The sequence below is a fragment of the Pygocentrus nattereri genome, chromosome 10 (genome assembly GCF_015220715.1).
Source record: "Pygocentrus nattereri isolate fPygNat1 chromosome 10, fPygNat1.pri, whole genome shotgun sequence".
In the NCBI taxonomy this organism is placed as follows: Eukaryota; Metazoa; Chordata; class Actinopteri; order Characiformes; family Serrasalmidae; genus Pygocentrus; species Pygocentrus nattereri.
Window position 1 is genome coordinate 36,497,025 of NC_051220.1, and position 11,628 is coordinate 36,508,652.

At 41.9% G+C, this 11,628-nt stretch overlaps 1 protein-coding gene across 3 annotated transcripts; it reads left to right on the forward strand.

Moving 5' to 3' along the window:
- Positions 1 to 1,132: 1,132 nt before the first annotated feature.
- Positions 1,133 to 10,491, forward strand: znf395a (zinc finger protein 395a). Of its 3 annotated transcripts, none has more exons than XM_017715069.2 (10): positions 1,133 to 1,256; positions 4,268 to 4,520; positions 4,639 to 4,826; positions 4,929 to 5,035; positions 5,221 to 5,417; positions 5,535 to 5,635; positions 6,049 to 6,295; positions 6,504 to 6,599; positions 7,323 to 7,426; positions 8,755 to 10,491. In XM_017715069.2, exons 2-10 carry the CDS (start codon positions 4,341 to 4,343, stop codon positions 8,864 to 8,866), a joined length of 1,332 nt encoding a protein of 443 aa, XP_017570558.1. In that variant the 5' UTR covers positions 1,133 to 1,256; positions 4,268 to 4,340; the 3' UTR covers positions 8,867 to 10,491. The 3 variants fall into 3 exon arrangements, with proteins under 3 accessions (XP_017570558.1, XP_017570556.1, XP_017570560.1); XM_017715067.2 differs by having other exon boundaries at positions 1,170 to 1,252; XM_017715071.2 differs by having other exon boundaries at positions 1,170 to 1,252; positions 6,052 to 6,295.
- Positions 10,492 to 11,628: the final 1,137 nt, after the last annotated feature.

An 11,628-nucleotide genomic window follows, 5' to 3' on the forward strand; every position in this document is an offset into this window, starting at 1 on the left:
ATCCACTCTCATCAAACTAACGTCACTCTAAATGCCTTTGTTTACATCTGAGCGACTGAACTACGCAGAAATCTGTACAAATCGGTGGAATTCCCCTTTAAAAGTCGAATCAATTAATCTCCAAACCTTCGATTCATTGTATACGATCAACTTCAATGAATCGGTTCCTGTACCGAGTCAGCTCAGTGCGCGCTGTGAGACGTGCAGCACGAGCCTTGCCTCGCGCTAGCGCCGCATGTTCCGCTGCACGTACGCCGTTCTGGAACGCGGGCGCGTCACGTCGAATCCGCCAATCACAGCGCGCGGAGCCCCAGGAGGGTGTTATGCAATCACATGCACAAATATATAGGCACTCTCTGTCTCGCGCTCTCCGCACGTCTGCAGCGTTTACAGCGTGTTTACATGCATTGATCCAAACACATCATTTCTGTTTATTAAAATGCAAGGAAACCGTGCAACTTGTGGCTGAAACCGAAGAGCTTTTGAATCGCATCCCACAGGAACAGTGGCTGCAGACTCAGTGCACTGCAACCTAATGCAACCTGCTTTAATTTTAAAGTCTGCTCATGAACACTCGCAGCAGCTGTGGTTAAAACTGAGAAGTGCGTTCCTAAATAACTGGGCCGGGTGCGCGGCAGCAGCAGGCCGTGCTCTGTAACCCAGAACTCTGATATGTTTTGCCCCCCCTGTCTGTTGCAGCAAGTACTCAAGGTGAGCACGCCATAAACACACAATGTGGGATAACGCGAAAACGCACGTCTTTGCTAAAACGATGTCCATTGTGTTCCTTTGCCTCTGCCTTCCTCCTCCACTCCGGCGTAAACAAGTTGGATTTGTAGGGCGTGTGACTTGGAAAACAGATACCAGCCAATGAGCGCTCGGCTCCTCACCACATGGTCGGGCTGTTTACTACAGGATCTGTAGGGGGGGAGATTCAAATGCCGGTTCGGATTTGGAGCTGCATGTAGAACAGTTCGACGACAGTGACGCATGATTTGCGCTTTTATCAACCTCGACATGTCACGTAAACAACTTCGAGCCAAAAACTAGCAGTATTGAGCAATTACACGGCAACAAACGTCGCGGCGTTTGCGTGGAAGCTCTGAGCAGCCCGTCCCACTGAGAGGAATCCAGGCCGCGTTTTTGAGCATGCGCAGAGCTCCACTTGGTGGGCTTTGAAAAGAGCGTTTTCAAGTTACAGCCGGTCAGAGCAAGCCGAGTGCAAAAGGGGGTGTGTTGGATGACTGCGAAGGTAGGTACGCGCCGTTTGTTTAAAGTTTTGCTTCGTTTATCTGAATATTGCTGCTTTTATCGTACAATAATCGAGTGGATCGCCAGCGTTTGTCTGTGTTTTCCAAACTTGCTGAATGAAGCTGATTCACAGGATTGTCCGAGTGCTTGAATGTGGACATTCAGGCAGCGAGGGCTGTCCTTCACTGAGACCACGACCGAATCTTCTCTCTCTGAAATATGATGAAATGCAGAAAGCTCAGGCTGCTTGCTTCGCGTTTCTCGCGTGTGTCCATTCAACAGTTGACTCTGGATGGCTGTGTGATTTAAGCCTTGCAGCATATCGAGAGAAAAGTCCTGTTAGATTTGTTTTGTCCCGTTGAGATTCGGTTTGTGCTGGGAACAAACTCGCTCGGGTAGCGGGGACGGCGGCAGAAGCGGCTGCCGAACTAAAAATACAGCCCTAAAGTACAAGCGGCATTAGTGAGCAGAGGGCTCTGGACCTGCTGTAACTCCTGCAGGAGAGGCTCCTTCATTCGCTGCTGCTGTTCACTGCGAGTGTTTCCAGCGGCGAGGCCGTTCTCCGGGTGTGTGCGGGTGTAACTGTGTGTATGCGCCTGGATACATTTGTGGAGGATTAAACGGTTTGCCGGGCTGCTGGAAGTGCGGCGATGACGTCACCGGGGCCCGACACACGCATATGGGCCAAACGCTTCAGTTCAGTTAACTGAACGCCCAGATCACTGAGGGTGGCGGTGCTTTGTGGCCAACCTGTAACTTAATCCCACGTGTTATTTGCCAAAATCCAGCCGTTTTCTGCCTGTGCTGATGGCGGTTCCGGTCCGGTTGAGGAACGGTGTAGTCTGGACCTAGAAGAAATGTCTAACGTGCACTTTTAGCTCATGGCCTCCTCAAGTATATTTTGTGGGGGGTGGGGTCGGTTGTGGGGTGGGGTGGGGTGGGGTGGAGTGGGCTGTGGGGAGTCCACAGTTTTCACGGTTTGGCTGGGTTGGTTTGGAAGGGAATTCCTTTGAGTTGATTATTGTGCCGTGTGGCTTGTTTTGGAGTTCTTAGTCAGGTACCTTACATTTCATGTATTCTGAGATTTGCCCATGTAGAACAGACACCCTGCATCAGCAATGACCCATTGCATGTATGCTGCCCCATGTCCAGTCAAACAGGACCAAAGTTTCTGCGGATCCTTCACTCATTCACTCTAAAGATTTATTTTTTTTTAAAACAGGGATAAAATATCTGGAAATGTCTTCATTTTTAATATTATAGGTTTTTAAATCTGAATTATTTGGTTGGAAAAGAGGCATCATGTACGTTAAACTAATTCAGAAGAGTCAGCTGACCAAATATATCCAGACTGGGCCTGTGGTCAGAAGCAGGGCACTGTTGGAATAAAAAAGACATGAATATGTGCCATTTAAAGCTTGTATACATTGTTGTGTGCTGAAAGGTATATTATTTTTTCTATGTTGAAAAAAAGGTAGTAAAGAGCATCGAATTTGGAAAAATTGTCTAGCCTTATGACCAATTATGCTCTCTTGGTTATAAAACCTGCAGTTGGTGAGTGTTAAGTACTGATGATATTAACCGTATGCTCAGAAAAGCGTTTTTGTGACGTCATTTAAAACGATACCGATAAAATATTGTCATAGTGCTCAATATCTGTTATCCATTAAATGTCCTGTTAGAGAGCAGGCAGGTGTTCCACATGTCTACACCCCCTTTCCTGTAGAGCACTGATAGGTGTTGCTGCTACTTTTACCTTTAGTGGCCTTTAAGTTCATGTAGGCCATTTGACCTGATATCTGAAAAACAGCTGATTTAAAAAAAAAAAAAAAAAAAAAAAAAAAAAAAAAATATATATATATATATATATATATATATATATATATATATATATGTATATATATATAGTTGCAGTGTTTGCTATTACATTGTAATAACAACGCAAGTTGTAATCAAGTCTGATTTCTTTTGCACTTAGCGATGTACACGTTTCTAAAACTTTGAGTATAACTAAACCTGTAACAATAGTTGACTTTATGTCTGTCTGCAAAGCTTTTGCACCTTCTGCACTGCTGCAACAGGAGAAATGCAGCAGGTTTTGCAACCGTGGAAAATTCTATTACGATCAGTTGTGCTGGTGAATCAGCCTTTACTGGAACAGAGGAAACTTAATGCCAGTTTATAATGGCCCACTAACACTTACCAGTGCCTTTGAGTGTTATGGTGTTTGAATGGTTTGGCTGAGCCCTTAATGGCCATAGCAGTAACCAAAACTGCAGGATACAAACTTCAGTGGTGTCATCCTCAGGAGGTTTGAAGCAGCTTCATCTGATGGCCTGATGAGTCAGAGTCTCGCGCGTAGTCTTTCGGATTTTGCATCATTTAGCATCATCATGGCTAAATACTTGCCCGGTGAGTGGCTACATGCCTGATTGCTGTTTTCAGCTGCAACAGGTTGTAATGAGAGGTGAGGCCAGGCGATCTGTGGGAGTTGTACATTTAGACCAAAATTACTAGATTCTGCACTGTTTTCTTTTTTGAGCAGTGCTCTTCCTGTTCATCAGCTAGTCATCTGACTCAATTCCCCATGGAGAGCAAAGGTTTCAATGGAGAGGAACTGAATGGGGCTGAATTAACTGGAGATGTAATTCATAAATAGTTTTTATTATTATTATTATTATTATTTTAACACTGTTATTAAAACAAGTCCAGTCATAAAAAGGGGCAGCAAAGTGACCAGTATTAGTTGAGCACCACCTTTGCTCATTGGATATCATGCAATTGTGTTGTCACCGGCACATCATAAGAGAAAAACCAACAAAATGTATGAAATCTTTCATGCTTTCATACTTGAACAGTGCTTGTCATAGGTCAGGTATATTGCTGTGAACGTGAATGTATGAGTATGAGTACAAACATGCCTTTCTTTTGGGTCAGTCTAAAAAAATATGGACAAAAATTGACCTTTTTTGTTATGGTTGAAGTCACTAATGATCCTTCTGTTTTCTCTTCCCAGCCTTTCTTTCCGTCCTTTGATTTGTGGAGCTAATCTCCCACAGGAGTGAAGATACAACGTGCTGGCAACCACCATGCTACCCAAGAGCAGGTTAGGGAAGCGCTCTCCTCTGGGAGCTTTGGTCTGCAGCTCTTCTGCAGACAGTCTGGTGGATGTGGGAGCAAATGGAGACCATGATGGGGGTCCAATGATCTCTGGGTTTGGAACAGGGGTGCATGGCCTTCAAAGGGTCAAGCTTTATCCAGGGCAGAGGGTGAGTAGGAATAAAGAGTCCATCTGATGCAAAAATTCAAGACTCCATCAGTAATGGTCTTTGTTTTTTATCTGTAATGTTGGTCATCTAATCTGTTACGTCATGCTCTCTGACTCAGGTGTTTGTGCATTGTGGCGGTCAAGAGTGCGGAGGTGTTGTGGAGCAGCACAACCATGTGGACAACGAGGTGTCTATCTTTGTACCACAGCTCAATCAGCATGTCCACCGGAAACTGGAGGACGTGTGGATGACCCCCACAGCCAGCCCCCCTCACTCCGTCTCTTCCTCAATTGATGTGCCAAAGAGGTACAGTCTACCAATGTCTGTTATTACTACTCTATTGTTATCGTGAACAAGAACCTTTTTCATTTTTATGGATGGGCTCATACCTCTACTTTTCAACTTCAGGAACCATCAAACTGTGGACATGGATGAAATCATGGCTGCTATGGTCCTCACCAGCCTTTCCTGCAGCCCAATGATCCAAAGCCCCATTCAGGGGGAATTGGCACCAGGTTAGTTGCCCACAAGAATCTTACAGGGTCCATATCATAGAAGACTGAGTATTCAAATATAAGTATTTTAATATAGTATGTAGACATTGTTAGTTTTAAAATGTACTGTTTGCCGTGTCCATATACAGAAATTCATTTGTGCCATTACCAAGACTCTCTTCTAATGCACTTTGCTCCATTGACAGCTTCTGGTGGGATAGATTGTGGAAGTAGTGAAGTGTCTGATGGTGGTTACTGGAGCACTGACCATGGAAACAATAGCCCCGCCCCTTCTCCACCTATTGCAGAGTCGGATAAGGCCCTGGGCCCTCCAGTAGATGAGGGACTGGACATGGAGATGGAAAATGTGCTGTTTGATGAACCAGCACCAAGGAAACGCAAGGTGGGCTTAAAAATTTGGAGAGGTTTTCCTCAATCCTCTGTTTTTCTGTATTTGAGCTTTATCTTCTAGACTTTTGGTGAGACTAAGTTGTGGTCCTTCTTACTTTATTTCGTTTAGAACTCAATGAAGGTGGCATACAGGTGCCTGTGGCCAAACTGCGGCAAAATACTGACTTCCATTGTGGGCATCAAACGGCATGTTCGCACGCTTCATCTGAGGTAGGTAACAAACTTTCACCACAGTCAACTCTCATTCAGAGCTCAGCTGAGTTTCTGAATGACTTAAATCTTCTTATCATGGTTGTAAAAATGCACCAGTGCTTTGATCTGAAGGCGACGATTCAACTGCTGATATTTTAGAGTGCATTGTAATCCATTCCGCTAATGTGTAATAAAGTGTGCACTCATTTTTTTGGCCAAAATGCACATTTCTGGCTAATTTCAAGCATAAAAAGATTGCTGGAGTCTTCCAGTCATTCAAATGTTTGAGAATTTAAAAAATGAATCAATTCTGAGTCATACCAACATAATCACATTGAATCAAATCATGATTCTTCCCATAGAATCGTTACTGAATCACACTGAGGTCTGAGGTTTGCACCTCTACATCTCACCATTCGTTGCTTGATTAGCAGGCAAAATGGCGAACAGGAGCACTCGCAAAGGGAAGAAGACTTCTACTACACCGAGATCTACCAGGACGTGGAGCAGAACGCAGTTCCAGCTGCCTGTGGTGCACCACGCTCTCTCTGTGGTTCTCCTTCCAGCCCCACCCAGCTGAGATCTTCTCCTCCTGCACCAGACAGTCACCAGCCCAGCCCGCTCAGCCAGTCTGCGCCTGGCAGCTTCTGGCAGGTCCACTCTGAACACTCATACCAGGTAGGATGCTTGACATTTTTTTGCATGTAAATGATTTCCACTTTGCACTCCTAAAAGCCTCGCGTTTGATCAGAGCTTGCAGTGGTGACATCTTCTGCTTTAGTTTGTCTTGCTGTGAATGAATGCAGTTCATTTGGGTCTTATTTGGTCACAGGCGATGTGATAAGGCATCTTTGACCTGATTTCTGAATTCATGCTGTTTGTCCAGGCTCCCCCACCAGTCCAGTTAACTCAGTGCAAACCAGTGCCTGTGCCTGCCACCTCTCGCTGGACTCCTCCCCTCACTGGGCACCAGAGCAAACAGGTTAGTGACTCCTCTGTCTGATTTGTTGAGAAATCCGTGATGTGAAATTGCTGTACGTGCATGATAGAGTGTCCTGATATGACTCACTGAGTGAATGTGCTGCCTTTTGCATTATTGTGTGTCTATCTGTACTGTGCTCTTTGGATACATGGATAGAAAGCGGGGCCCAGCCTAAAAGGGACAATTTTTCAGTTGACCATTTTCCATTTTTTCCCATGTTTTTACATTTTCTTCATATGTTTGCCAGCATGTATGGTACATAGGCTTGAAGAAAATATATTACAGTAACATTTTCTCATTGTAAGTGGCAGCAAATGTTTGTTTTGCCTTTGTCCTGCTTCCAGTTTGTTACTGTGATACAACAGTGCCACCTAGTGCACAAATCTGTGAACCTCAGGCTCATGTTTTTCTTTGTGTAAGCACGTGACAACAGTGTAGGTTGTAGGGTACATACTGTACTGTATTGTATGTACTGTACGTATTCATTCATCTGTGCTGCCATTTGTAAAGAGGCACGTATACACCTCGAGTAATTGTTTGATAATCAGCTTTCATTCAACATAGGAAAGCATTGCTAAATTGTTATTGCTTGAATTTCACTGTTGTGGCTGAAATCTGCAACAAATTCCCCTCAAAACAAATTGGCACTCTGCATTATTTGAAACTCCAATATGATCTTGTGTGATGGTACTGAGGTTGATCTCTCGTTCTATTTCTCTCCAGGGAACATCATTCCGGTGCCGCTCCGTCAGCGTAGGAGAGCAGTGGCTCCAGAACCACAGTGCCCCTGCCGGTGTCTCACCGCCCAGAAGCCACTGCGTCACACGGTTAGTGCTTATCTTTATTGTCCTTGGTTCTGTGCATTTTTCATTGCCTGTCAAAAGCTTGTGGACACTGCTCTTAATACATAAGCCCATTTTCTTGGTTCATTTGCTATAAGCTTTTAAGAGAATACTTAATATAATGGAGTGATGAAAAAGTTCTGATGTCACCAAACATCAGCACTCAAACCTTTTAGGTGGTCAAACCACCTTGGGCTGAAAGAGTTTCAATATGTGGTTTTCACAATGTTTTTCAAAAGTAAACTCAAATATATATATATACCCATTATATCTTATGAGATTCTCAGTTGCTAATCTAGTTAAAAAAAAGGATATATAATATAAAATAAAAAGTGTGTGTGTGTGTGTGTGTATAGATAGATAGATAGATAGATAGATAGATAGATAGATAGATAGATAGATAGATAGATAGATAGATAGATAGATAGATAGATGGATAGATATATTGGGGTGGGAATCTTTAGGCACCTCATGATTCCATTCGATTACGATTCAGAGGGCCGCGATGCAAATAGAAAACGATTATCGATACATCTTGATGAATTTTTTTTTTCTATACAGGATTTCTATTCTCCTACTGTCTCAGGACTTGGTAGTTTTAAAGCAACCTATTTGTAATGATCTATAATGAATTTGCTTCCAATATCTTATATTAATAAAACAAATGGAAGTGGTTTGACAAGTGAACTAGAAGGCTCTCATTCACAGGAGATGCTGCTGCCATTCATCTACAATAAAATGCGCCTTTTGGGGTGAAACAAGTTTCTGTGGCAGTGAATGTCCACGCTGCTAAATAAATGAAATATTTAGAAAATCTAATTTTTGACATTTATGAATCGATTCAGAATCATTCACGTCTGCATCGCGATGCATCTAAGAATAGTTTTTCCTGGACCCCTAATGTGTGTGCGTGTGCGTATGTGCATATTGTTTGTAATGTTTATTTTATTAAATTTTTTTAGCTAAACTACACAAATGAGGATTTCATAAGAGACAAAATGTTCCCAAAATGAAAGCCAATGTATTTTATCCATTAAGGAGATCTTTGTTTGTTTCTGTAACTGTACAGATGGTCAAATTACAGGTTGATTTTTGAAAGTGAAAATAAGTTACTACAGTCAACATACTGACTGTATCAGTATCAGAAAACTCCACTACATGTGGAAATTTCATGACAATTGGACTAATAGAGATTGGACTTGCCTTTACATGAACTTACTTTGCTCGTCCTTCTCTGGCATTTTGGAGACCTGATCGTGTAGTATGACAGCGACAACATATATGTAACATAAAATCTTTTCCTATACATACAGAAGGATTCGAGGGGAAGCTAAGAAGTGTCGGAAGGTGTACGGCATCGAGCACCGGGACCAGTGGTGCACGGCCTGCCGCTGGAAAAAAGCCTGCCAGAGGTTTTCGGACTGAAGCTGTGCTGAGCTTGAGGCGGCGCACCGACCTACAGTGAGAATGTTCCCACAGCATAGACTGGCATGTTTAAACAGTGGAACTTTTGCTGGAGGCCAACCAGATAAGCACCTTTTTATAATTTTTTACTTTTTGTAAGAACTTTTACGGCAAGGTGCTTTGCGTTCTCTCGGCGTGTGAAGAAATTTCATCGGCGATGGCAGTTACACTGCGGAGAGAGCTTCTTCTGCCTCCACATCTCCCTCGGTCTTCCTGGGTCATTCATCAATATGAAGTGTGACCTTTTATTTTTGGTTTATTCTATTTTGTTTTTAATTTTGCAGCTGGTGCTGATTTTCAAGAAACAATAGCCATATTTTTGGTAAAGTTTATTCCAGACACTCCAGATGACTGGCCCAAAAAGCTCCTGACGTTTACCACCCACGGAGGAGAAATGAGAGACTGTCATTCCAGAAAACTTGATTTGGTTGTTGCTCTGAGATTAGAGAGAGACATGCTTTATGGAAGATTTCTTTTAAGGGGAGACAAACGGCAGCTTAACGATGAAAGTTATTATGTAAATGCTTTAAAAGCATACAGTCCTTTATGTTTATGTATGCCATGTATACCGGCAAACATACTGTTATGTAGGTTTTTTTGTCATGAATACTTTGGAAAAAGGATAAAGATTTTTTTTTGGAATTAGTTTTCAAAGCTATGACTACATAAAGTGCGCATCATGTCTCAACCAATGTATTTCAATATCGTGTCTTGCTTTTGTGTTCCTTTTCCTTTTTTCCGTTCTTTTTTTGTGAAAACCAAGTGTCTAACACAAGATATCATTCAGACATTCATGCAATCATTTGAAATTCAGTTTGAAAAGAAGGTTCACAGCTTTTATCAGCCGTATTGCAGCCCAACTAAAGCCATGAATGTTTGTGCACACCAGAAAGTTACAGGTATGGATGATTTTACGCTTCTTTTCAAACTGAATGCTTGTTTTCCTTCATGTTTTAAACGGTGTCTCTGAGCACTCGCTTATTATCAGTATATTAGTTTGTACATCTATCCTAGTAGCACATCATAGGATCTCATCAGAGACATTTCTTTTAACCAGGCCATGGAATAAGCTAGAATAAGTACCACAGCAAAATAATGCATCCATAATTAATTGATTAGCTGAGCCTCTTAATGTTGGGTCCAAATATTTGATGTGTCTTTGTAAGCTTTTCCAGATCTTCGTCATGTAGTTGTAACGTGTCGATTTGTTTCTAGTAAGCCATTAGATTTCAGGGGCGTATTTGGCTTGTATAATTTCCGAAAGCACCGGACATGACGGAGCCCCAAAGCACTGACCTTACGGAACTCACTGTGTGACACTGATGATCTGTCAAAGGAGGAATATTTGAACATTCAAGCAATTAATCAAAGAAACTGGCTCACGGAAGGTGAGAGGCATTCATATGAGGTGATGAACAGCTCTCTTGTACATGTACTTGTACAGTATTTTCAGCTGCATGAATTTACTCTGGAATTTAAGATGGATTCACTGCATTCTTGTTGCCTCCGAAACCCTGTTTTGCATACCGTTTGAAATATGAATGTCATTTTGATGTTTTAATACACTTTCTATGTAAGTCAAAACACCTCTTTGTGTGGTCCTTTTACTTCTTTGCACCTTCAGGGTAGAATTTAACAATAGACAGAAGCAAAAGGGGAATTCCTACCGTTTGTTTCTTTTAAATTTATTTCTGCATTATTCAATCAACAAGATGTGGTTGGATATAAAATGGTACAGTGTAGAGATTCCTTTACAATGATGGTACAATGAGAGGATCTAGGGCTCTATAGTGCAAATATAGCCATTTTATGTACAACCCAGAACCTAAACTGCTCATTGTAAATCTGAAAAGGTGTTTACTTTTTTTAGACTGAGCACCCTGCATGTTCCTCTCCACCATGAATGTGGTTTCGAAAGAGCATTTTAGACCAAATATGTCTCACGTAGCATATTCATAACCGTTTGTGTGACGACTTTTTGTGAGGTTACTTTTGGAGACATTAAGCACTTTTATTCACCATTATTCACTTCAGACGTCTGGTTCCTTTCACCATCCCTGGTAAGCACAAGAGTACTTCGCACTAGTGCAGAGCATTTCACCAAACTACTCTGAATGGCTTTGTTTGCAGCTTAATGGCTGAATTATGTAGAAATCGTGAACATTTGATGGAATTCCCCTTTAAATAGAGTCGCTTTGCTTCATAGAGAAGTTTTTAACAGCTTAAAAATTGTTACTTAAAAATGTGGATTTTACTCGAACGTGGTTCAAATTTTCTCTTTGGATGTGAATTTCGTAGCTATATTCTTAAGTTTTCTAATTATTTTTAACTATAGTTTATTAAGTGTTATAACCATCTGTACACACTTGACTCTTTAACATACATACTAGCACAAAACACAAACCGGTTCTGGTGTTCCCAATGCATAAGTTAACGTACACATAACTTCAAAATCTAATCCTAAAAGCGTCCAGAACAGTCCAGCTGTGAACTGAGTAATTCAATAGGTGCGGTGGTCTGATTAAGTAATGCTTAATGTCATTAATAATGGTGGACCAATTAGACAGGATTCACACATTCTTCTCCTTTTCCAGAGCACATGTGAAAACAGGGATTTAAGGATGACGTAAAATGAATGAATTAACTAATTACACATTTTCTAAGTCGCTTCTCCCTCAGGGCCGCAGGGGGTTGCTGTAGCCTATCGTAGCGGGAATTAATTA

Bases quoted from the DNA above. Each gene is read 5' to 3' on its own strand.
- znf395a (XM_017715069.2), top strand. From the start codon at position 4,341: ATGCTACCCAAGAGCAGGTTAGGGAAGCGCTCTCCTCTGGGAGCTTTG. The intron at 5,636-6,048 runs GTAGGTAACAAA...TTGCTTGATTAG, and splicing joins GTTCGCACGCTTCATCTGAG to CAGGCAAAATGGCGAACAGG. The intron at 6,600-7,322 runs GTTAGTGACTCC...ATTTCTCTCCAG, and splicing joins CTGGGCACCAGAGCAAACAG to GGAACATCATTCCGGTGCCG.